Source organism: Nicotiana sylvestris, chromosome 5 (assembly GCF_000393655.2).
Source record: "Nicotiana sylvestris chromosome 5, ASM39365v2, whole genome shotgun sequence".
Taxonomy (NCBI): domain Eukaryota; kingdom Viridiplantae; phylum Streptophyta; class Magnoliopsida; order Solanales; family Solanaceae; genus Nicotiana; species Nicotiana sylvestris.
Window position 1 is genome coordinate 30,804,372 of NC_091061.1, and position 27,393 is coordinate 30,831,764.

At 33.8% G+C, this 27,393-nt stretch overlaps 2 protein-coding genes and 1 non-coding gene across 3 annotated transcripts; 1 reads left to right on the forward strand and 2 right to left on the reverse strand.

Annotated features, from left to right (window-relative positions):
* The first annotated feature begins 4,429 nt into the window (after positions 1-4,429).
* On the forward strand, positions 4,430-6,990 carry LOC104216083 (uncharacterized). The gene is made up of 2 exons (XR_708391.2): positions 4,430-5,025; positions 6,556-6,990. It is a non-coding gene; the product is annotated as an uncharacterized protein (transcript).
* Positions 6,991-10,742: 3,752 nt separating this feature from the next.
* On the reverse strand, positions 10,743-16,438 carry LOC104216095 (uncharacterized). Its single transcript, XM_009766059.2, has 6 exons — positions 16,119-16,438; positions 15,407-15,597; positions 15,250-15,295; positions 14,158-14,240; positions 13,951-14,067; positions 10,743-11,222 (listed from the first exon to the last, which is right to left on the reverse strand). The coding sequence occupies exons 1-6, from the start codon at positions 16,351-16,353 to the stop codon at positions 11,151-11,153; spliced, it is 744 nt and encodes a 247-aa protein (XP_009764361.1). The 5' UTR covers positions 16,354-16,438; the 3' UTR covers positions 10,743-11,150.
* A 1,283-nt stretch (positions 16,439-17,721) lies between these two features.
* Positions 17,722-18,395, reverse strand: LOC104216104 (histone H2B-like). Its single transcript, XM_009766070.2, has one exon. The coding sequence runs from the start codon at positions 18,298-18,300 to the stop codon at positions 17,863-17,865; it is 438 nt and encodes a 145-aa protein (XP_009764372.1). The 5' UTR covers positions 18,301-18,395; the 3' UTR covers positions 17,722-17,862.
* Positions 18,396-27,393: the final 8,998 nt, after the last annotated feature.

The following is a 27,393-nucleotide window of genomic DNA, read 5'->3' on the forward strand; positions in this document are numbered from 1 at the left end:
CACTCGACTAAAGTCGATTAGAACCCCCAATTTTTCCTCGGACTGCCTCTAGGTTTGGTGTTAGGGTTTGTTTGTTCGATTTTGGATTTGAATAGTTCCGATGAGATTCGAACGAAACTGGGGTGTGATTTGGGACTGAGGAGGTCTAGTGGTCAACGGGTGTAAGTTTGGGGGCGATTGGGTAAACTAGGTTTTTTTGGTCGGATTTTTCGATCTAAGATTCGAAGAGCTCTGTCATGATTCGAGGTTAAAGGGGTATGGATTCGAAAAGAGGAAGGCATGGAGGTTCAGCGGTGTTATTTGGGTGGCCGGCGGCGTCGTTGCCACCGGGTTTCAGGCGAATGTGTGGGGTGGCGGCTCTAGGGTTTCGAGGGGTCGTTTGGTCTGTGGTTTGGGAGATGAAGAAGAGGGGTCGGGAAATGAGGGGGGTAAGAGGTTTAGGAGTTTGGTATATTGAGATGGTGAGATTAATGTGGTCTGTTGGATCAATGAAGATTGACGGTCCAGATTATATCAGGGGGGCAAACTGGGCTGGTTATTGGACCGGGTAAAGGGGTGAAATTTGGGCCTGGTTTTGGTCAAAATAAAACGACCCAGTTCCGATTTCTTTGGATTTTTCATTTCTTCCTTTTCTTTTAACTTCTTTTTAATTCCTAATTACCAAAAATTAAATTCCAAAAAATCTTAAATTAAACAAATTAACTTCTATTACAACTATTAACACAATTAAACATCAATTACAAACAAAATCACACAATTAGACTAAAATACATATTTTTGTGATTTTCGTTCTTTTAAAAACCAAATATGGTTCAATTAATTCCTAATTGCAAAATTAAATCATAAATGTGCATGCAACATATATTTTGTATTTTTCCTTTAATAAAATGAAAACAAACATGCACAGACAAATACAGATAATTAACAACATGCCACAAAAAAAACTCTCAACATTTTGTATAAAGGAAAAATTATTTTATCTTGATTTCTTTTGGAGTAGTTCTTTGTGAAGCAAAAATCACGTGCTCACAGTAACCGCCAACTACTTTTGCATGTGCACTGCTTGTGATCTTTGACTTGGTCATTTGTTGCACGCCCAAGGCTGGAATCCTTGGCCCTTTGACATTGCTCTGCACCAATGCCTTGCCCGCAACCTGTCGTCCATGATTTTTCGGCACACACAACGCCACTATCACCCCCAAACGCCTTGACCGAGTTTCTTCCTTGTACATGTCAACCCTTATTTCACCCGTGCCATTGCTTGTATTTTGCTTCACATAGCCTTGTCTTAGCTATTGAAATCCTTATCATTCTGCACTGCTTTGCTATATCTTAGCCCGCACTTAACACTGCCACAACCCAAAGTGCCAGTACCATTGGCTCTGGCGCGCATGCCATGCCATGCCGCCCCAACTTTCCCACACTGCCTTGTCAAACCTTTGCCAAGCATGTCTTGTCTGTCCCAATACCTTGGCCAATACGTCAATGCAAATGTTATACTCCATGATTAGTAAGTAGTATTTTTTACAGTAATATCCCACGCGCTTTTCTGCACGATCTTTTGTTTCTTGTGCAGGATTTAACTTTTTCAGAATATTTGTTTTCTTCTTCTACCAATTTCTGCTATCCATCAAACCGAAAGGCCAAAGTAGTTACAATTATTAGAACTCGTCTGATGTAATAAAACTTTATAAGGAGAAAGTCTATAAAGTCTCCATCCAAATAGTTTTTTGTGCGCGTCTTCACGTCTTTTAGAGATAGTAATTCTATTAGGAGAAAAATAGATAAAAATTAATGAAGGACTTGAATTTTGTTTTAATAATTATTCTACTGTTGAGTTCAGCTTTATTATTATTATTTTATCAACCCTTTACTTATTCTTCGTTTACTGTTCAAAGTATTAGCTTTTAGAAATTATTTGGCATGTTCACTGATCACTCGAGAAAATTAATATGAGTAGAGTTTAAGTTATATACATAAATAATTAGCGTAAAAAATATAATTCTTCACACTTTTTGCAGGATCACCTAAAGAATATTTACTGATAACACAAATTGAATATAACTTATTAGTATTACTAAAGAAACCAAAATTGTGAAACCAAAATATAAATTTACATATTCATATTTTTGGTAAGATCATAGGCTCCCACCTTTCCTTTTTTGGTCTTTTTGTGGGGTGTTTTGACTTTTATTCGTCAAAATAATGCGCAAATAATTATAGGACTTTTTACTTTCTTCTTCAGTACTGTTTTAATTTCATATAATTATTGTTTTGATAAACTGAGTTTGTTTAAAATGACATTTTAAAAAGTAAGAATTATTACATACCAAAAAAGGTGTTTAAATCAAGCCAATAAATCTAAAACATTATATCTTATAAGTATGTTATAGTTGGCTGAAATATATTTTACTATGATTTTTTTTTATTCTTAAACACATTTTGATATGTCTTGGATTATTTAGTTATGTGTAAACTCTCGGTACAAGTGTTTAAATACATATCATAGCCTTCGTTATACTTTGCAAACATAAATCCCCCTAATGTTAACAAAGTTGTTAAAAATACCCTCCAACCGTTAAAACTCTTCCACCACATAATGTGTCACGGGGGCATTTTTAGTCAGGCCAAACTCACTCCCGCATGGCAGTCAAGTTACACACTTGACTCAGTCTTCCCAACACTTAGCCAAATTTCCAGCAAGTTTATACTTAGAATTATTTTAGGCAGCAAATATATCGAGAACACAATCAAATACGGGAAAATCCCAACCTTTGTATTAATTTTAAAACTTACAAAGGAAACCCTTACTTGACTATGATTTCAAGTCGATCAGAGCCCCACTTTGACAAAGAACACAAGTCGTTCTAAGACTTGCCCAATGCCTAGCCTTAGTCCCTTTTGAAATACTTAGAAACTCTCACGTTTCACTCTTGTTTCCCTCTTGAATTTCACAAACGTCATGGGCGTTCTCTTGAACAGTTTGTTTTGAGTTTTGACTTTTAGTGAATGGAATATAGTCTTGTTATTTTCTTTTTTAATATTTATTGTGATATATCTGAACATTATAAAAGTTATTAAGTTTTGCAAAAAAAAATTCAACAAGATATTTTTTAACTTTTAAATTTTCATTTTTTTAGGTTAGAACTTAAAGAAAAAAAATATAAAAAAATAATGGGCCGGCCTATATTGACAGCTTCATTTAAGATCTGTTAAAATTTCAGTGTATGCGCATAATCATTTAGCGCTAGTGTATACAATGGGTAGTATTATGAGTAATCCAAATTGCTTAAAATTCCGTGAACATGGCAAAGAGAAGACGTGAGTAGAAAAGGTGAAAAAAGGGTTAATGACGGTTGTAAAGCTACCTCTCTCTTTTCTTTTTTGAATGTTGTAAAGTCGATACAGTTGGTTGTACTACCTTTTGCTTCAAACGTGAATAATCTCATGAATTTCAGACCCGAGAGAGACAGCTCTCACATCCTCTAATCTATCTATCTTTTTCTTTTGTCATTCTCCTGTCCTCAAATATCTATAATTATTAATTTATAACCTGTTTAAAATAGTTAAGAAATTACTTTCTAACAATTTAATTTGTCATACATCAAACAACTCTTCATAGCACTAACCTAATAGTAAATAAAGTAGCTATAACAAATTAAATTGCATCAATAATGAAAAAAATTTAATGAGTGGTTATCAAATAATATTGGTCTATTTACTATTCTTTGTTTTATTTTATCGTAAAAAAAAGTCACTCAACTATTCATAAATCCATATATATATATATATATAATATTCAGTTATTTATGAGTCCACTTTCACCCCAAAAAATCCTAGATCCATTTTGTAAAGGAATCAATGAATAGTTGAGTGATTATTATGTGAAAATCAAAGAATAATGATTTTTCGGCAATATATGAACACTTGAATAACCACCGTGAATTAAAACAAAAAAAACAAAAAACAAAATGATGTAACAAAGCAAAATCTAACTCCATGTGAAGTGGATATGGAAGAAAAGTTAGAGCTCAAGTTTCATATATTTGTGTAAGAATGAAGAAATACCAACCAAAAGCCTCTTTTTCTCACTCAATTACCTTCCTTTGCACGCCTCTCCCCATTCTCCTAACCCCACCCCCACCCCATCAGTGGCAGAGCCACATTGAAGAAAAAGGGGCAAGCGACACTCCTTTGCCGGAAAATTATACGATTTTGTTAGATAATTTTTTTTATTTTATGTATATCTACTATACATTAACTCCCCTTGACTTTTCGATATATCTAATTATTTATATTTTGACACCCCTCGATGAAAATTCTGAACCCGCCACTGACCCCACCCCCTTACTATCCAAAAAAATTCTCCCTCCTTTCTGTTGTTTCACCCTTATATAAATTGACATCTAACTTAACACTCATCCCTCCCATTTCTTGTCCACAACCTCTCACACCCCCACCCCCTCCTATAGGCCATAGAATTCCCCCCAAAACACCATGTCTACAGATCTAGAATTAAGCCAAGATTTGTTAGAAATCCAATTACCAAAGATCAAAGTAACTAATTGTTCATCTCAGAATTCTGATATTGTTACTAGTGATGATGAAGATAAATGTCAAACTCCAAAATCTCCTCAATTTTTGATCCCAAAAATTCTCAGTTGTCCACCAGCACCCAAAAAACCAAAAAGGGTGTCTTCATGTAAGAGGAAATTACTTGATTTTTTTGAGATTGTGAAAAGAGATGAAATAGATTCATTTTTCAAGCTTGTTGATGTGAATTCTAATGGGGATACCAAGAAAAGAAGATGTCTTGTCTAAATTAAAGACAATAGCGAAGATAGAATTTTTATCAAGGGTTGATATTTGCTATATATACAAGAAAAAAAAATTTAGACCTTGTATGGATATACAATCTAATTTTTCGACGAAGGAGATAAAGAAAAGATTTTTACACGGATACAAGAAATTATACTATGGTTGGATATTTCATTTAGCCTAGCTGGAAGAGATCAAGAAATTGATGTATGTATTTATCATACTACTTTTTTTTTCTTTTACATCTTATAATACTATGTGAATTATTTTAGTTTAGATACATACATAGAAGTTGTTATGTTTACAAGAATTCAGATATAAAGTGGATCTGAATTATGAATCATATATATAGTAGATGTCAATTAATGAAACGTCCAGCCAATTCATTATATCATAACTTTGATTTCCTTAAGAGAAATATCTGTTACGTTTTATTTTATTTTATTTTAATTTGATGAATTAATGAGAATGTTACTAGCTATGTATTGCAGCTGCAGGAAGAAGAGAGGAGGGGAGGAAAAACTTTTTTTAATTTTCTTTTTTTTTTACATTAATTAGCTTCAGGGCAGATCTAATGCTTCGACCTCAAATTTATCCGATTATATGTGATTATATTTTCGACGCGTAATATAAATTTTTATATGCAAGTTTATAAAAATTTAAACAAACTTTAGATTTGAACACTTAATTAGAAGTACAATGAGTATAGCATTAAAAATTTAATATTTGATCTCACTAAGTTAAAATTCTAAATCCAACTCTAATTGAAAAAAGGTGGAAGCGGATTATCATGTGGTTGGTAATTGCTTTTGTATGAAGGAAACTGTGACTTAGATATCAGGCTTTCTTCTTAGTTGATATATTGGTATTTGGATTAATTACTTTTGTAGTATTGTGCTAATAAATTACTACTATTAGGGGTCGTTTGGTATGAGGTATAAGAAGGTATAGTGTTAGTATACAAATTTAATATCATCTTAATACTTTGTTTGGTTAGCAAATTTAGTATAAGTTATCCCGGGATTAAAATTAGTACCGGAATAACTTATATCTTGTAGAGGGTAGGGTAATTAGTATCGGGATAACTTATACCTTCTTTTTTAAAAATTACGCAATTATCATTTTTAATACAATATACCAAACAGTGAATAAAAAATAATACCAAAATATTACTCCCGCCATAAACCGTATTCAAACCAAACGACCCCTTAGAGTACTAATTAAGTTGGTGTAAGAAGGATGATCTTTACTCAATATACTTAGCTGACATCCACGTTGAAAATTGAGAGAATAACACCCCATTGGGATAGATGAATTTGATTTTCTTTGTTTAAAAATGGATACACATTGAGAAAAAAGTGAAAGATGATTTATTAGGAATTTTTATCTCTTATAGCAAAGGTTAACATCTTATTTATTTTAAATAAATATCATTTAAAAAAATTATATTCTATAGAAACTTTTTAATATTTATAGCAAAATATCTAATTTTGGTTACCTCCTACCCCTAAGCCACTAAATACGTTATTCAGTTACACTATTTTCTTTCTCTCTCTACTTTGATACATGTCATTCTCTTCCCCCATTTCCTGAAAACATGATGTTCAATCTCAAAATTTCTCTCGCCCACATCACCTACCTTTAGTCACAAACGGTGATTTTGCCTGGTATACCACGAAGACTTCTCTGACTTTCTCTTTGTCTTAATTGTGGCAACAACAACATTCATATCCTTAGGCACAACATCACCTCTGTACATCAAACAACAGTCCATGTACTTCCCATGACGTGGGTCGCACTTGACCATCATAGACGACGGCTCAAAAGCAGTGTTAGTAATTTCTGCAACTGAAATTGAATCCAAAGGAGATGAAGCCTCCGATCGACGACGGCGTGGGAACATTGAGATTCAGGGTTTTTGCTCGATGACGGATTCGCCGGAAACTAGGATTTGTTCTTGAACAAAGACGACAGAGTTTGAGGTTGAGCACCTTGATTTTCTGTTAATATATTTCAATATTTTTTCAACGTATCACGCTGTATTTTCATGTATTTCATTGTATTCATTGTCTTTTTTTCCATTGTATTCATTGTCTTTTTTTTCATTGTAATTCAATGTATCTCGTTGTATTCCATGTATTTCATTGTATTCACTGTCTTTTTTCCATTGTATTTTAATGTGTCCCGCTCTATTCTATATATTTCATTGTATTCACTGTCTCGCTATATGCGATGAATATATTCATATATTTTTTTAATTAATATAATTTATGTATTCATATGTATTATATAATTTCTCTGAAGATTGCTATATTTTTTAGGTATTTTTCGGTTGAGAATTTTTTTTATAAATAAAAATACAAATTTTGTGTGTTATAATTGAGTTTGTTGAGTTATATTAGGAGTCTATTATATTAATTGATTCACTTTCCGTTTAAAAATAGTGTAATTCCCTATTTCACGTCGTGAATACAGTCGAATATATTAATATGTCCAGCTGTAATCCCATGTTTCACGCCATGAATACAGTCGAATACACTCGAATACAACAACTGATTAGCTGGACTTCCCTGATTCACGCCTATTTTTGCTTAAATACATATTATAACAACAAAAAACGTATCTACAATCCGTAATATAGCAAATGGTATCTATAGATAGCTAATTACCACTAAAAGATAGTGCTTTATGAAAATTTCTCTTATATTTAGACAAACATAACTGCACAATGCGCAGTGTTAACTTATACTTAGGCGTGTTCATGGTTCGGTTTGGATCGGTTTTTCCCTAAAAAGAAACCAAACCAATTAAGTCGATTTTTTCTCGATTCGGTTTATGTCGGTTTTTCGATTTTTTCGGTTATTTGTCAGTTTTTTCTTAAATATAAGACATACACTACCAAACACATATTTCAGCGACCACATTTTCAACGTAACACTGTCAAATCAATTGCCCTTTGAGAAATCTATTATTTACCAAGATATATTGATGATAATTGAATCAAATAGTGATGAATAATTTAAGAACTCAATTAAAAATATATTATTTTTAACATGAATAGATTCTTACACTTAACAAAAGAAAATTACCAATTAAACTAGAATGTAAAGGTAAAGAATTGTACTAAAAGTGCAAACGATTAACATTTACTATGAAACTTTTAAAACTTTGTATAAAAATATACATATATATAGGTGTCATAATGAATTTAAAATAGCTACTTCTATATTCGGTTTGGTTCATTTTTTTTTTTTTTGATTAAAACCAAAACCAAACCAAACCAAAAAGTATCGGTTTTTTTGGTCGGTTTGGTTTGGTTTTCGGTTTGATTCGGATTTTCGGATTTTTATGAACACCCCTACTTATACTCCCTCCGTCTCAAATTAGATGAGGGACTTTTCTTTTTAATCTGTTCCAAAATAAATGATACATTTCTATATTTGAAAATAATTCAACTTTAAACTCTTCATTTTACCCATAATGAGAAGCATTTATAACCACAAAAATGTCATGGTCCCACAAAATTTTTACCCCTTAACCTTTTAAGACCACAAGTTTTAAAAGTCTTTTTTTTTTGTTAAACTCCGTATCTAGTCAAACTAACCTCATCAAAATTGAGACGGAGGGAGTACTTAATCATTGAAATGATTTTGTCCCTATTGACAATTCGGTTTATAACGTAAAACTTCAATAACATAAATAGCTATAGTATGCAACTATGAACAGATAAGAGAAATAAACTGCATAACATGCAGTGCGTCGTATATATAAAGAACTGTTAATTGTGATTTAAATAGTACTTTTACGTAGCTTTTAATGTATAAATTTTATTTTACAATATTAGAACAAATTTATATAAAAAATTTAGATAGTTCAATCCTCGTACTCCGAATCGTATCACAGAAAATGGAACGGGAAGAGTAGTATCTAATGGTGTAAATATTTTCTTATTACTGTATGTATCTCAGTTCTCAAATAGTGAGGACTAATCCAAATTTAAAAAATTCAAATTTCTCAGCCTCCAATCCCAGCAAGTTGACTGGTCCAAATGTTATTATACCGGTGTAGTGGTAAGTACTCCTTCATCTTTAACCAGAGGTTTTGTGTTCGAGTCCTGAATATGAAGTCGCCTTTGTTATGGAGCGTTTTACCCCCAATCTGAGACTTCTCGGAGCAAATTCGGATTTAGTCGGGCCTCAATGCGGGTACTAGACACTGAATCGAAAAAAAACAAAAAAAAGGTTAGCATCATACAATTTTCTTAGAGATTTATTCAAATGTTAGGTCCATGTAAACGTGATGTATAACTAGTGTTTTCCTTTGAATTGACACTTGATGGGTTCAAAAGTTTTCAATACTATGACGTATTTACTAAGTTTAATATGTTAAATAGACTTTCAACTCTTATGTGGTCTAATTAAATACATACACTTTAATTCTAGGAATATGATTTTCATGATAAAATCGTAACTAGGCTCAATTCCTCACTTTATCAATCCCAATATTTATCTCGCTCCATATTTCATAGGTGCAACATTAATAAATTCGCCCATGCTCAAGTGGTAACGAATTGTATAACAAGAAATTGATGAGCCGAATTGGACTGACAAAATAATAAATATGGGGCCATATATCCGATCTACTAATAAATATGCATCCCATGTGCCAAATAATTCAATGATATCAAACAAAAGATATTTACTAAGTAAAAGAAAAAAAAAATTGACATAGGAGCAAGTTTATTAGGTCTGAAAGCCTACATATAAGAATAAATATAAGTCACTTGTTTCAATTCAACCAATTAATTGACTCGACATAAATTATAGGCCCATGCAGATTCAAATCATATTGATTGCCTTATTTATTGCCTATGATTTTGTCATTGTAGGAGTAAACTTCACTCTTACGTGTCCCTATTACATTTGCAAAAGAAAGCGTAAACGATTAGTGAAAATAAACAAAGACAAAGGTGGATTACCAACTTAGTTAAACGAAATTAATATTGACTAATCAACATTCACCACCAATAAAAGGCAGAATCAAAATGGAGCTTAAACCATAAGCGACTCTGACGGAATCGTATTCTACACAACCAAACTTTGAATAAGATTTCTTTAAGCAAGTTTTTTTCTTTTTTAAAATTTATTTGTGTAACACCATAAGCAAACTTAATTAATGTTTACACTAAACTAAGCAATTTAATCATAAAAGTTACAAATTAAAGTGAATACATATCACTTGACCATAGTTAAATGGTCGTAGTTTTACATGCATATTGCATTATTTATTTGGTGTTAACATCAGATGCATATGAATTTTTCAACTTGTAACTATGATCGCAAGTTCTCAATGAATACGATAAACGTACAGAAGAAAATCCAAGTCTACTTTCTGCATGCGGTTACATACGAAAATAACAACCTTTACTATTTCCAAAAAAAAAAAAAAGAACTGAGCAAATTATCAAACACAGTTGGTTGAGGGAAAAATAAATATACATGGACCAGCTATGATTCAATATAATCTGAGCCCACTGCAGAAATGACTTTCAGCCAAAAGCTAGATGGCAAAATAAACTTACCTACACACTGTTTACACCAACCACATTAATTTACCGTAAGTGATAGATAGAATCATAGAGGCAATAAAAAGGGCAAAAAAGGCAGTCCAGTACACTAAGCTCCCGCTATGCACGGGTCTGGGGAAGGGTCGGACCACAAAGATCTATCGTACACAGCCTTACCCTGCATTTCTACAATAGTCTGTTTTCACAGCTCGAACCCATGATAAAAGTGCATAAGAAAAAAAACATGTCATATGTTCATCGGTTAACTGTAAACACGAAGTGTGGATAAATTTTTCCAGAGCTAGAGGAATCTAACACTGACCCCTGCATCACGTCGCCACCAAAAAGAAGGAAAACATGTCCAGATAACTGAGGTGAGACCACTCCTAAATAAATGTCAGCCTCACTGTCTTACACCAGATATATGAAGAAACTCATTTGATAGAATTTTGTTCATGAGTATTCAACTCTTATGCAGGGCCTAAAGAGGTAATCTGGCAACAAAAATTCAATACATACAGATTATCCATCCATATTTTTCTACACATTTACGGTTGGCGCTTGGCAGGATCACTTGCCTGGACTGAGATTCTGTATTGCAATTAATCCACTGACTAAGCATAAAACGAGAAAATCAAACTCTCTGCTTTACAGGGAGAAACTGGCGGAGAATATTTGTTGACACCAAAGAACTTTCTGCTCTCTTGCAATAGCAAATTACAGAAGCAATCAACGAGACTTGCGTAGGATGATGATTCTTGCTGTCTCAAATCTGACCAGTTCCTAGAGGCTGCCTCGAAGTGTCACCTGAAGCCCAAGCTTGATAGTCCTTTGCTAGCTGGATGCAAGAAACACAGCGCATAAAAAAGGGAGAGAACAGAGCAAAGGAAAAGTGAAAGAGATTTTCAAAAAAGTTATTTTTAAAAAGAGAGATTTTCGATACAAAAGATTGGGCAAGCCATCTTTAAAGGACTATTAGAAACAGTGATTTAAATTCTTACTTAGGTTAAAAATTAAGAATCACAAATTCTGAAACATAGGAAAGATCCACTTTTACAGCTAAAGCCCAAAAGTGGAAGTAACTGTAGAGTTCAGCTGATGATGTAATGTATAATCACACTCATAATATTCACAAGTAACAACAGCATAGAAAATTATGTGAAAGGCAATTCGCAGAAACCCAGAACTCCATTTGTTAGGGTTTACATTGGATTGGATTTTTAAGTACTAACCTTTTTCTAGATAACCGGGAAATCCTCAAGGGCCCGGCGCATCTAAAATTCGGTGAATAATGAGCCTGCCCCTCTACCCCTCTCTACTTAAATACCAGGACAATCTGTGGCAGGGTTCGAACTCATGACATGCGCCTAACTCACACATCACGAGTTACACTCTCACCACTAGACCAAAACCATGGGGGTGATTATACAGTACCTACTTATCTACTCAGTTTTATCAATATGTCATTTTATCTTAATCCATACCACTAGACTCGTTACCTAATCTAACCGAGTTAATTGATCACTAACACTGGTCCTTCAGAACCCAAACCCGGTTCAAGCTAGAGGTCTGTCTGGTGAAGTTCAGCTGCCTAGTGAAATCCTATTGTCACACTCCCAAAGTCTTAGTGGTGAAAGTCAGAGAGAAGAGTGAGATAAGAGAGAAATAACTCTGGCTCTGGCTCTAAAGCATCACTGGTCTAAAAATCGTTACTTTTTAGCTTTGTTTTTTAATATTTTATTTAATGACTAACATTGTTGATCAGGCTGGCTTCTGTTCAATATAAAATTTCGATATCCAGATGAAAAACAAGTTTGTATAGTTAAGGCATGCCTTTTGTTTTTTGTCATTCTTTTTGTGCACCCACAAGGTTCCTGTTAATTTTTTTAGTTGGTTCATTTCAGAGACCCATATTTTGTGTAGGTCCTCTACTTTTTGTATACCACGTGCGTTCGATTCCCCCCTCCCCTCCCGGTACTTTGAAAACTATGATGTTTTGGAAGTTCTCCCTCCAACGCCCTAAACTTAATGCTAGAACATTCATTGGGTTAAACACAACTTAAATAGAAACCCCTCTACCTACCCCTCTACCTAGAAGTCAGACAGTGGCTTCTCCCACATTAGTCTCTTGGTGACTTGAATCATCATCGTTGTCATAGTTGCAGGTGGCGCAAGAGGCCCCTTCCCAACACGCTATCCCCCCCCCCTTTTCAATCTTGGCGGCACTTTTCTGTTTCTTCTGTTCTTCTTTCCTCTGTATGACACCTATCTGTCTATTTTCCTTATTTTCTTATCAAAACTTTCTTGATGGACAAGAAAATTTTCTAGGGCCTACTACACAATAAAAACTACCTTTCCATTGAACTATTTAAACCAAAGAAACGATCTCATATATACTGCATTAGGAAAGGCAGTAATATACCCACACAAAGTTACAAAGAAGAGAAGTCTAAGCAAATTAAGTGCTTTAAAATACTAATAAAGGATAAAAGCGAATAAACATATCAACATCGCCTCAGTCCAAGCAAAAGCAGAAAGATGTATCCACATTAAAAATGTCAAGTTTTAGTGAATCCAATCATATGGTCGTTCTCCATCAATTAGAAGGATATACTAGTTCCGTACATTACCTTAGTGCATTTTTTTGATAAGGTAAATTTTATTCATCAGGTACCAAGGTGGTACAAAAAGGTACAAACAGTATCCCAGAAACAGAAATCATCCCCTACAGCCCACCTAACAAATCCAGAAAATCCATAAACTGAGACAGATTCACTAATAAGCTAAGATGTATCCACATTGTAATCTCAACTTTTGGTGAATCCAATCAGATGGTCATTCTCCATCAATTAAAAGGATATACTAGTTCCGTATTTCATCTTAGTACCATAAGGAAGTGACAGCTGCATGCCTCCTGGTACAGCCTCATATGGAGTTAGCACAACCGGATAATCGATTATGTTTGTGCCTGTTACTTTCTGTAATGGTTTAATAATGACTTGTGAAAATAGTTGCTCTGTGTTAAAAAGACGAAGAATGTGAGGAAGATGGTGATGAAAAAAATAGAATGTTTGAAGGCAAAGTTAGCAACATAAATAGTCTTAAACAGAAATGTATTTCTTTGTTAGCTTTTTGGTGCAACGTGGCTTTTGTAAACGATGTAGATTCCATGTTAGATAGGATCGAGGCATAGCACACTTTGTAATTTTTAACACACTGTCTTAGTGCTGTTATACCATTTATAAAATATCATTACTGATCAGAAAAAAGAAAAAAGGATGGTGATGGAAAAAAAGGGAAGTAACAATAAACCACAGTGAAAAATTTAAGAGATACTAGAGACAAATATAAAAGTGAGATGGGCAACAATAAGGGTAAAACAGTGTGAGGTCTTTTATTAGATTCAAATACCACCTTAATGGAAGGGACTCTAGCATTTAGAGGGTTGGAGCAGGGAAATGACAAGAAAAGTAGCTGCCAATAGTTTATAAAATTATAGTACAAGAACAAAATTTACAGAAAGCAGACTATGAAGAAAAAGTTAAGTGGACAATAAACCAACAAACCTGTGCCATAAACCGAGGAAGCATGATCCTCAGTATCTGATCTAGGACCTGAGCACCAGTTGATTCGATTGCCTGCACTGGAATTGCTCGAAATGCAAAGGGAATTTCAATGTTAACCTGCATAAAGAATCGATCAGAAGCGATGCAAACTAACCAATGTTGTAATGTGTTTACTCTTATTGCGACACGGAGAAGCTCAGCCAGTACCTCAATAACAGCATCTGAAGTGAGCTGCTGCACAGGTGAGTCTCTTCGCCCGCTATCATACGATATTTTGTTCACCATAGAAGCTGCATGCCCATACCAAATCAGTGTCAAAGCACTCCTGAAAAGAATTATGTAATAAAATTCAGATTCGACACACGCACGAAGAGAGCAATTATTATTGCAGATGACAACTTGTCACATCAAGTTCTTTGGCCGACGAAAAAAGAGACCACTCAAGGTAATTCGTCAAAAATAAGTAAACTGAAGACAAAAACATATTGAATTGAATCATGTTACGTCAATTATTTTTACAAATGTTCTCAACAGAAACCTTTTACCAACAGCTTAGTGGAAGTTTAGGAAACACGTTGAAACTGGGTTTTCACTGAATCATAGATTTACCTTAAATCAAGAAAGCTAACTTATGCTGCATCACCTTTCCGATAGTATGAAAGTATCCAATCTTTGAAGAGGAGGACAAATGTAGCTATTTCAGCTTTTAAGGGAAGAAAAGTAACAAACGTACACTTAACTGACAGTACTAAAGCAGCCACCCTCAAATCAGGAGTTTTTGTTTTCCTTTTGATAAGCAACGGGACTAAGATTACATTATAGTTATATTATTCTGATTTTGCGTACATTTATTCTACAAATGGCATGTCGGAAAAAAGGATTGATTGGATTTATGTAGACATTCATGACTAGTTAATAGGATAAAGAAACTTACATTGTTCGCCAATATTTTATTTCTTCATCAAATGTGTTCCCTGTTTTGATTCCCAGAGAACTTATACGCAAATGCGAAAGTACGACACCTCTAAGAAGAATGTTCTCGCAGAAAGATATTCAGCAATATCCAAATCAAAGTGATTGCGCATCAAGTTGCACCCAGAAAAAGTAATCTAACTGCATTATTTCACTTTTATGGACCAATAAAAAACAAACAAATGAAATTGCAGCCCGATTGAACCAGTGCATCTTTTGAAGATCTTACTGAAAAATTGTTCTTTGAACACGAGCACATTTCCACTTATAAAGAGACTCGCGCACAAATATCCAAAATGATAGAAATAGCGCTTAAAGACTACATACCGTCAAATTTATCATTTTGGGCGACCACAATAGGAGATCCCTCAAGCTGAGAATTCGAAGAATAAAAATAATTACAACATGATTAGATGGCCATAAATTAGTAAAAAAGTTAAAGCAACTGGAAAATCCATTATCGAGCATAAAAATTGCAAAATACCTTGCAAGACAACAGCTTGATACAGCATCCATCAGGCTGCACCTCAACTCTAACTAACAAAACAGGACACACTTCAAATGCAAAGAACTTGAACCTATACACGTAACACCTGAATGTACTATCATCCACTCGTTCAATCCTCTCCGCATCCAACACCGAGTACTGGCTCGCCGGCAAGCTCATATACTCCACTAAATCAACAAAAAAATTAAAAAGAAAAGCTCAGAGAATCAAAACACTACCAACACTCACTGCTTCAAACAATGGTTCAACTACATCTCAATTTAACAGAAGTTATATGATTCAAATTATTCGATAGTACTCCCTCCATTCCAGCTTATGTGACCCAATTTTCTTTTTACTTTGTTCCAAAAAATAATGACCTTGTTCTAAATTTGGAAATAATCTAACTTAAATTTTTCATTTTACCCTTTAGTGACAACTTTCATAAGCACACAAATGTTACGGCATGTTTCGTATGACCATACAAATGTTATGACATTGTTAACACAACAAGTTACAAAAGTCTTCGCTCTTTTTTTAAACTTCATAGATTCACATAAATTAAAACAAATTGTATTTCAAGGCGGTAACCATGACCCTTCCACTGCAATGACTTTAGACTATCAACTCTAAATTTATATACTTTGTGAAATTAGAGTTAACTACATAAACAGAAGAAAAAAAAGAGTAGGATGTTCTAGAAACTTACTTAGCGGACGTTGAAGTTGCTTAACGGATAGAGATTCTTTACGTCGGGCAATGAATCGAGCTTTGGGAGCAGAATCAGCTGTAATGCGGAGTGAACGCTTTGAATAATCGTCAGACGAAGAGGTTAAGTTCAATAATGCATAAGGAACAGAGGTTGTAGGGAATCTAGGGTTTTTGTATTGGAAGGGAATGTAACTTAGATTTGTAAATGAAGAAGAAGCTGAACTCAGCGCCATGGATTTTCACAGAAACAAATAGGGATTTGGTCATTTGGTTGGTTTCAAAGTTTGATTTATGGTTGTGAGATGTGAGACTGAGGATAAGCTCACGGGTGTGGTTAGGAATAGAATACGTCACCAAAAGAGGCGCAACTTAGCTTGAAAGCAGATGCGCACTTTAGCTTGTGGGCTAACCGGTGACGAAAGCACTTCCCAAAGTATAAAGCAATTTGTTTACTAACTAGGAGTTTGGACATAAGAATTGTAAAATTTGAAAAAATGGAGAAAAAAATTTTCTAGTGAAAATAGTATTTGAAATTTAGAATTATGTTTGGACATAAATTTCAGTTTGGTTTGTTTTTCAAGTTTTATGAGTGATTTGAGTGAATTTTGAAAAACAGTTTTTTTGAAGTTTTTCAAATTTTCGAAAATTTTCAAAATACATCTTCAAGAGAAAATTTAAAATTTTATTAACAAATGCTGATTTCGAAAAAAAGTAAAAAAATTTTGGAAAAATCTTCCATTAAATTTTATGTCCAAATGGGCCCTAAGAATCTATTTGGACATAAAAAAATAGTTCACTTTTTTCCAAAAAAAAATTATTTTTTTTCGAAATCAATGTTTGTCCATAAAATTTTCAATTTTCACTTGAAAATGAATTTTGAAATTTTTTCAAAAATTTAAAAAACTCCAAAAAGTTATTTTTCAAAATTTTCATTCATATCACTCACAAAACTTTAAAAACAACCAAAAATTATATCAATGTTACTCTAATTTTCAAATATCATTTTCACTTGAAAAAAATTCATTTTTTTTTAATTTTACAATTCTTTTGTCCAAACGCCCACTATATTTTTAATTATAAATTGCAAAAAAGAAAATGTGAAGTGATTTATACAGCGTTAGTGCTTTTTATGTATAGTTGTCTAATTATCTAGGAGTACATTTTATTTCAAAAATTTGATAATCCTATTGAGGAAAAAAAAAAGTAATACTCCTTTCCTTTTATAACTAATAAAATATAAAATAACATACTATTTTCATATAAAATTGCGTCAATTTTGTTATACAATATCAGAAATATATCCACTAAAAAAATAAATACTAAATCTAGCCTGGTATTTGTATAACAATTCAGCATAATAATTTAAAATTAATAATAATATTGAGCTTATACACTGTAAACCAAATAGTTAATAGTAATTATTTCCATATTTAGAACAATTTTAGCAACAAAAACTGTGTACGGAACTTGGACTTTAGCACGCACATGACGAACTTTACTTGACCGACCCATTTACCCGGCGCTAAATTTCTCTAAACTCGCTAAAATGCACCGTACATTTTCAAATATTAAACACCCAAATCATCATAATTCAAAATCAATGTAGAAAGCTGATTAATTTCATTCATAACTAGCAGTCGATTACAATAGATTTACTTAAAAGCAAACTAATTAAACTATTTTTACATCGGCAGAACCCTAGATTAAGACCAAACAAACAGAACCAAACCCTAAGCCAACATTCAAGAGCTAGTGAATTTCGTAACAGCCTTAGTGCCTTCAGAAACGGCGTGCTTAGCCAATTCACCAGGAAGTACAAGTCTCACAGCAGTCTGAATTTCCCGAGAAGTAATAGTTGGCTTCTTGTTGTACCTAGCAAGTCTAGAAGATTCCTGAGCAAGCTTCTCGAAGATATCGTTGATGAAACTGTTCATTATACCCATAGCTTTACTTGAAATACCTATATCAGGATGTACTTGCTTCAGCACCTTGAAGATGTAGATCTTGTAAGTTTCAACCGACTTTTTGGCTCTCTTCTTCTTTTTATCTCCGGCAGCTGCAGCTCCGCCGTCCTTCGGTAGTTTTTTGCCGGCCTTTGGCTTTGGAGCTTTCTCTGCGGCGGGGGTTTTTTCTGCTGCTGGTTTCTTCTCTGCGGGCTTTTTCTCAGCTTTTGGTGCCATTGTTAGGAAGATAGAGAAAATAAACAAAAAGTTTTTTAGAGCGAAAAAGAAAGGACTTTGATTGAATAGTTGAGGTGTGAGGAGAGAACAAGAAGAGCGTTTTGACTTTATAGTGATTTAGACAGGAGTTGTGATTGGTTAATGCGGAGTAACGCGGATCGTTGTTGACAGCCGTTGATCTATGTATTTAATCAACGGCGATTTGGAAGTCTGTTTTGGATCCGGGTCATTTTTCTTGTTCTCTAATCTCTCTACCTTATATGCCACTTTTCCCTTTTGAGAAACAATGTTAAAAGCTAGTAGTACTCATTTTGATAAAATATCTAGAAGTAAATTTTTTAGTATTTGTTTAACTATAAGGAAAAGTAAAATTAACTTGGATTTTCATATTAGGTCGTACCGTTGTGTTCATAGGAGTATATAATGTATTGGTCAAAATCTGACCACCACGATCAGGTTGTCCGACACCCGGCTTCAGTAATCGAGCAGTGAAAGTCAATAGAGCCCACTCCATTTTTCCTCTGCGCCAATCGACGAATCGAAAGGAGTAACGCCTAAAAATTACGACCAGGACATATTAATGACAAGAAAGAGTCGAACCAAGAAAAGGGCCTCAACTATATATAGCCAAAGAAAGCTCTCAGTTGGGGAGCTTCTCCATTTTATCTGAAAAAAGGGGAAAGCAAAAAAACTCCTTTCTTGTATCTTAGAAAACGGGGAAATGTCTTCAAAGAATACATGTAACTTTACTTTCTCATCGATTGATAAAAAAGACAAAGTTTAATCTTAGTAAGATCAATCATGCCTTTTTCGTCTCGTATGCAATCATTATCACTAACGTTTTAATCTAGATTTAATTATATTTGGCTAAGATTTACTCCTTCATCTTAGATTGGTTTGTTCAAAGAGATTTTCACATCTTTTGAGTCAAACATATAACTTAGCTTGTTGACCAAAAAGAAATAAAAACACCACAATGTACCCCCAAATCTCTGAAATGAAAAGATGTACTCCCTCCATTTCAATTTATGTGAACCTGTTTGATTGAACATGGAGTTTAAGAAAAATGAAGACTTTTGAAATTTGTATTCCTAAACAAGTCAAAAAAGGGCCCAGAGTATTTGTGTGATTATAAAATCTTCTCATTAAGGGTAGAATTGTAAGTTTTCCAAATTTAGAAAGGGGTCATTCTCTTTGGAACAGACCAAAAAGGAAATAGGTTCACATAAACTGAAAGTAAGGGTGACAAGTGGGTCGGGTAGGCTCGACCCAGGCCCGCGAGCTCATATGGGTAGTGGGCCTAAACGGGCCTACCGGTTTAAGCCCGAGACCAGGGGGTGCAGACCCAAGTGAGCTGGTTCATATAAGAAGACCGCTAGGACCAGGACCGTTTGGGCCCGAGATCGGGTCCTAAGTGGGCCAGTTCAACCGGTCCTAACCGGTCCCAAATGGTCCTAAACGGGCCCAACCACTACATTTTTAAAAAAAATCACAAAAAAATCTTACCGTTACCCATTTAAAATCTAGCCGTTATTTCTGCCAAAATAGCCATTTAACCCCCCAACTTTGTTTTAACCCCAAACTTTTTATTTTTTCCCTGTTTTCAACTATAAATACCCTTCATTCTTTCATTTTTCTTCACAAAATCATCAATATCTCTCAATCTTTCTCTAATTTTCTTCTAAAATAGGTTACTTCATTGTTGCAACTTGTGTGAAAATTTGTGAAGTTGGTGAATTGAAGTATTCAAGTCTTCAACGATAATTAATTTTCAATAAGTTGTTTGTCAATTCGATAAACTCATTCCAACTCTTTAGTTTTAATATTATAGCTTTGTTTGTTTTATTTACTTTGTATGATTATAATTAAGATGGCCTATTCCTAGAGCTGTCAATATGGGCTGGGCTGCCCAGCCCAGCCCACGTGGACTTTAGCAATTGACGGGCTGGGCTAGGCTAGGCTAGCCCACCATTTTGATGGGCCTTATAATGGTCAACCCACCCCAGCCCTATATGGGTCGCGGGCACCAACGGGCCGGCCCATCATTTTTAAAAATATAATTTTGTATTTTTTCTTTAAGTCCTGACCTAAAAAAAGATAATTATTTAAAAGTTAAAAATATCTTATTGAAAAAAATTCGCAAAACTTAATAATTTTTTATATTGTTCCAATATATCATAATAAATACTAAAAAAAGAAAAAGACAGGACTATATTTCATTCACTAAAAGTCAAAACTTAAAACAAACTATTCAAGAGACCGTTCATGATACTTATGAGATATCCAACACATCATCTTCATCAAACACATTTGAATCCGCTTGTGACAATGTTGTCTTAACATCTTCACTTTCATATACAATTCATATGCAATATTAATTAGTTAAATATTAAAAATAATTAAATTTTAATAATATTTAAATTCACATAAAAAAATATTACCAGTTTGAGTTCGGAAAAACCTGTGCAACCAATTTCAAGTAGTAACAAGTGTTTGGACATTTTCATAATAAATGCAACTTCTGTACTTTGTAAGAACACGCCATCAATGCTAAATGGTGATTCCGATGGTACAATGGTAATAAGAATGCTACGTACATCACGCACCATCATTGAAATATCGGAATATTTTCTAGAATGGTCCTTCCAATACATGACACCATCATCTCTTGAAACTTCTCAAGATCAAGTTTTGGTTTCTCTTAGTAAAGATCCAATTCTGACTTTCCATCTCTAAAGACAGTATACTTTTTATTTTTTATATATTTTAAATAAATATTTTATTAGGCCCACGGGCCAGCCTAACCCAGCCCAGCCTCAGTCAAGCCTCACGGGTCACGGGCTTACTCAGGCCGGGCTTAAAAGCCTCATTTTTAAACAGGCTCCAAAAATTCTAGCACAACCCTGTTAAATCACAGGATGGGTTGAGCTGGCCCAACGGGCCAAGCCCATATTGACGGCTCTACCTATTCCTTAAAAAAATATTTAGTAAAAAATAAGGAAAAATACAAGAGTGGTGAATCTAGTGGTCAATCTATTCCTCCTCTAATTCGCCGGCCTCCCCTACCCAAACCCCATACCCGCCCTCCACCTGCTCCTATTCTTGATAGTGATAATACTTTATTACAATTTACTGAGAGCCAATATGTGCATAATATTGGAGGTGGTGAACATTTAAATTATGAATATATGAATTCTCTTTATGGTAATCCAACTATTGATGAAGAAGATGGGCAGAAAATATTTTTAGATGAAATGCAACCGGATGATGATACACCCAATAGTCCTGTTTGCTGAAGTTAACCCAACTAATCCAAATGATTGCCTGGTTGACCCCCTTGTTACTACCCCTATTTTTTCTAGACAACCTTCTAAACGGGCTGAAACGTCTCTTGTTTGGCCATTTTTTATTCAAATAAGAGAAAAAATAAAGCTAAGTGTAAAACTTGTGGCAAAGAGTTAGATTTTAATTATGTTGATGGAGGGACGGAAAGTTTGAGGAGACACATAATGATACACTCTCAAGATAAAGTTAAATATAATCAAATGAAAGCTGTGGCCGGGGGGACAAGTCTACCTAGTCAGCCTGACCCTAGTACCGGATCAAATCAATTTCAATCGGGAATTAACACTATTACCGGTGGTATTTTATATTATGACCCAAGAAAAGACGGGGAAGAATTAGCAAAAATGGTTACTATTATGTGTTTACCCTATAGTTTTCCTTCTAAACCTCACTTTGTGCATTATATTAGAAGAATTTTTAATCCTACTTATAAAGGATGGCCTCGCACAACCGTAAATAGCGATATTTATAAATATAAACATGCTTATGAACAATATTTACACTATTTATTTACTCATATTAATTGTTGTGTTGCTATTACTACTGATATTGGTAGAAGTGGTAATGACTGTGATTGTCTTACTGTTACAAGTCATTGGATTGATGAGGACTAGATAATGTAAAAGCACATTATTGCTTATAGAATAATTAATTCACGTCACACAAGACAGTTTATTTCAAACATGGTTACAAATATTTGTAGATATTTTTGCATTAGTGATAAAATAATGTCAATTTCAATGGATAATGCCACTAGTAACACTAATGATGTAGCCTTGCTTACCACTATACTAAATCCTACATTTAGTAACATTTTTCATGTTAGATGTATGTGTCATATTTACCATTTAATTGTGGGTGATGGTATGAGAATATTAAATGTTAAAATTGAAAAGGTTAAAATATCTTATTTTAAAAGTAGAAGTAGACATAGAAAATATTTTAAAAGATGTGATGAATTTGGCTTAAGAGAAAGAAAGGTTCCTAAACCTTGTCCAACTAGATGGAATAACATGTATGAAAGTTTAGTTGTTGCATATGAATATAGAAACCACATAACCTCAACGTTTAATGCCCATGTAAGTGATGATGATGAGCACCTTACAAATACGGATTGTGCTAATATTAGAATGCTTGTAGATTTTTTAGAAATCAATACTTTTCAGAGACTGAATCCGTTCGGAACGAAGAAATTTTGGATTTGCTGAATCACAACCAGAGGTAGACTAAGCTTACGAAGAAATACTAGCTGAACTTGCGGAGGATGCGTTTCTCCCGAAAGCGGTGATGAACAAGCTTCTTTTCCGCCACCACCAACGGAAATTCCTCCGAGCCTTGATGAATTTATGAAATTTGTAAGAGATACTGTGTAAAATTAATATGTAACTTGTATTTTGGCACATCTTGATTAGTTTCTTTTTCTTCTCAATGGTGGTATTAGTACCTTGGTTGTGCTCATTCCATTGGGTTGGGGTGGAGAGGGAGACTAAGAGATTGGGCCATGTTTTGTTAATATCATAATAATAAAAATTATAACGCATTCCTTTGAATATATTTTTACAATATTTTGTCTTTTAAATTTGAATTAGAAAATTTTAAGTCACAACTATATAATATAATTTACAAGAAATTGTCTTAGATAAAAAAAAAAAAGCAGATCTACTTAGGCCCATATATATATATTTACATAAGCTATATAATTTACAAGAAATTGCCTTAGATAAAAAAAAATTAAAAAATAGGTCAGGCCCACTTAGGCCCAGACTCGACCCACTTAGTCCGGGACCATTAGTTCGTGGTTCCGGTCCCGATCCGATTACCTCCAAAAGCCCACGAAGCCCTGAACCATTTAAGCCCGACCCACAAAGTCTGGGCCCATATAGAACCGGCCCATGAGGCCCGTTTAGGCCCGGGCCTGGGTCGTTTGCCACCCTTAACTGGAAGGGAGGGAGAGGGAGGGAGTGTTATGTAAATTTTTCTTTCTTTCCTTTTTGTAAATTGAATTTGCACTTTTTAATGATTGTATCGACAAGAACCGTTGAGCACTATTACTAACAAACCATTGAGCACAAGCGTAAATAACATATCGATAATGTTATACAACATCTGACATTGATGTACCCAAAGGTTCATCGGACTTGAGTAGTTGGTGTGCAAGAATTTAAGCTAGTGTTTGACCATAAATTCCCAAATTTGTTTTGAAAACTTTAATTTGGGTGAAGTTTGGTTTGAAGATGAAAATGTGTTTGGACATACGTTTTTAAACATATTTTTCAAATTTATTTTGGAAAAACATGTATATTATTAGTGGGGAGAAATTTAAAAATAGCCAGATTTACAATTGGTCGTTCAAAAACAGCCCAATTTCAAAAGTAATCGAAATTTAGCCACTTTTCATGTAAAGATAAATCTGAGCTAAAACACTGTTCAAAACTCAGAAAATACGCCAGTATATTATGTTGGAGTTCCAGCATAAATATACTTGAACTCTCGCATATTATACTGGAGTTCCAGGATAAGTATGTTGTAACTCCAGCATAATATAATGGAGTTCCAACATAAGTACACTAGAACTCCAGCATAATATGCTGGAGTTCCAGCAAGTATATCTGTCCAGCATAATATACTGGAGTTTGGAGCACAGGTGCTCCAGTCTCCAGTATATTATACTGGAGCCAGCAAAGTATACCGGTCCAGCATAATATGCTAGAGTTAATACACAGGTGCACTGAACTCCAGTATATTATGTTGGACCGGTCTCTGTTGCAGCAAAATAGTGGCTATTTTTCATTGACTTGATAAACGCTGGCTATTTTTGAATGGCCAGTCCGAAAATTGGCTATACCGTGCTATTTTTACATTATTAGGGGTCGTTTGGTAGGATGCATTACATAAAATAATGCATGCATTAGTTTTGTGTATTAATAATACCATCTTTGTTAGACATTTTGAACATATGCATTAGTTATGCAAACATTACTTATACATTTTATTTGGTATTATCCTATGCATAACTAATGCATAGAAAACCATGGTATTAGCAATGCAATGGGTTTTAATGCATGCATTAGCTTAGTTAAGGACAAAATTATCCTTCAAAATTTATGCTTGATTAAAATATGCTAGTTATTATATTAAATGCAAGTTTAAAATAATCCAAGTAGTGAGAAATAAAATTATAGCTCTAGTAAATAAATAAATACTTAACATATTTCTTTTTTTATAAATAAATATTTAGTTCTATATTACAATATATGTAGACAAATCAAATATTTTTTTAAACTTTTTCATATAAAAACATTTCTCAAAATATGTCTCTTTTAAAAAGTTAGAGTGATGGACTGGTTTTGAGGGCATTTTTGTAAACAAGTAATTCTTTTAGAAATTGTGCAATACTTTAATACATCAAACCAAACAATGGATAAGAAATATGTCAGTATAACTAATACCAGCATAACTAATGCAAGCATTACTAATATACTTTATTCAGCATTATTCTTATGCATCCTACAAAACGACCCCTTAGTGTTTATAAATATTTTGGCTCAAAACCAGCTATTGAGCTGGTTTTGAGATTTGAGATTTGAGATTTTACCAAAATATAGGTAAAATCTATGGTCAAACATATGTTTGCCAAATAAAACTCAAATTTATTTTATTGCCCGGAGTCGTCTCATTTTATTAATTGCACCCTTATATTTTGCGGAGGTTCTATGACTCTTTTGTTTTTGTTTGAACTATAATAAATATCACATGTACAAGTCTCAACCAAGATAATATATAATACACACCAATAATAGTTTGACACGTATTTTTTTTTAAGCCGTATAATTTCTCTTTTATTCATTATTTATTTTATTTTTCTTCGTTTTTCTTGTTTTCCCTTTATCTTCTCCACAACTTCCCCCTCCCACCCATTGTTTCATTTTCGTTCCGACCCCAACTCTCCATGTTCCCCCTCCCCCACCTATCCTTTCAACTTCTTCTTTTTTGCGAGGTTAAAACAGATGCAATAAATATTGTGACCTCAAATTTATCAAAATAAAAAACGAAAGAATTATAAGAAATTAAATCCACCTTAAATTAATCACTTGAAACATGAAAAAAAAAAGGAAAACATGTTAAACCTGCATTAAATTTATCACGATGGTGAGAAGAAATTAAAAAAAAATAACGAAAAAGGAGTATTTGATGGGTTATCATTTCCATGGAGGTTCTCCGTTCGAGTTACTGAATCGTCGCTACAATTAAGTCAAATTATTTGAAGAGCTTGGAAATATTGGTTAATCAAATATTTGTCTTTTTTGTAACCGTAATTGTAGGGAAATGGCAAATGTATTCTTTGGCATGGAGAAAAAGAAAAAAAAATAATGGGAAATGGTCGATGGGTAAAAATTAAGTTAAGTTAATTGTAGTGAAAACAGATTATGACTGTAAAGTATTTTTACAAAAGCCATTGAAATCCCTCTTGTTGAGCTTCTTCGCTTCGTTAATAGCTTCTTTGGCAAGAGATTGAAGAAAGAGAAGAAAAAGAATAAAGATTTAAAAAAATTAGGAAAATATAGTCAAGCAAAAAATTATTTCAAAAAATAAAAATTTAATATATTTTTCTTGCCTCTTACGCTCAGTAGGAGAGTGAGATACACTATTTATGCCACGTAAGCTCAAAAAGGTATTATTTATTACAATTCAAACAAAGACAAGGCGTCATAGGGCCCTGCAAAATATAAGGGTACCATTGATAAAATGAGACAACACCAAGAGGGCGATTATGTATTTTCCCCCCGAAAATATTCAAATCCATTTAAACAAAAAACTCTTACACAATGGATAAGGAACAAGTATATGATTCTCTAACAACCCTCCCGCATATCTAATTGGGTTCTAGGTTTTACATGTGGATGTAAAATTATTGCCTTTCCTTTTTTAAAATTAGAAGTAAAGAAAGGAAATCTCAGAGAGTCTGAACTAGAGAGACAAAAACAATAGAGTAATGAGTTAGCTTAAAATAATGATAAGGTCCAATGAAAAGAGTTGAGAAGGAGATAAACCCTAAATAGCTCCATGAATTGAATTGAGTGTAACGACTCGACTGGCCGTTTTGCTTTCTAGAATCTCGTTCCCCTAAATAAGACTTTCCGTACTTACTTTTACTAATTTATGACTTGCGAGGATGGTTGGTTCGGGATTTGAAAGGGTTTGAGTTGAAATCAGAACACTTGGTTCCTTAAGGTTGGCTTAAAATGCCAAGTTTGACTTCGGTCAACATTTTGAGTAAACGACATTGGAATCGGAATTTGAAGGTTCCAACAGATTCGTATGATGATTTCGAACTTGGGAGTATGTCCGGATCAAGTTTTAGATGACCTATGAGCGTTTAGGCGCGTAATAGTGAAAGTTGGGTTTTTAAGGATTTTGAAGTTCTTGAAATTTGGTTTGGAGTGGATTTTTGTGATATTGAGGTCTGAACGGAATTCTGAGATCGGGAATAGTTTCGTAGTATTATTTAAGACTTGCACGCAAAATTTGGTGTCATTCCGAGTAGTCTAAGTATGATTCGACGCATTCGGCGAATTTGGAAACCTTGAAGTTCAAAGTTTGATTCATTTTGGGTTTTGGGGTATGATTCTTGGTTTCATTTTTGTTTTTCGCGTTACGAGAATTCGAGAAAGTCCGTATTATAATTACAGACGTGTTAGTGCCTTTGGACGGGGTCCCGAGTGGCTCGGATGAGTTTCAGACCCCTCG

What these genes read in the sequence shown, in the direction of transcription:
- LOC104216095 (XM_009766059.2), bottom strand. Translation starts at nt 16,353, where the DNA reads ATGGCGCTGAGTTCAGCTTCTTCTTCATTTACAAATCTAAGTTACATT. An exon ending in TCAAGCTGTTGTCTTGCAAG is followed by an intron (nt 15,296 to 15,406) that starts GTATTTTGCAAT and finishes TCGAATTCTCAG; the next exon opens with CTTGAGGGATCTCCTATTGT. An exon ending in CCAAAATGATAAATTTGACG is followed by an intron (nt 14,241 to 15,249) that starts GTATGTAGTCTT and finishes ATGGGCATGCAG; the next exon opens with CTTCTATGGTGAACAAAATA.
- LOC104216104 (XM_009766070.2), bottom strand. Translation starts at nt 18,300, where the DNA reads ATGGCACCAAAAGCTGAGAAAAAGCCCGCAGAGAAGAAACCAGCAGCA.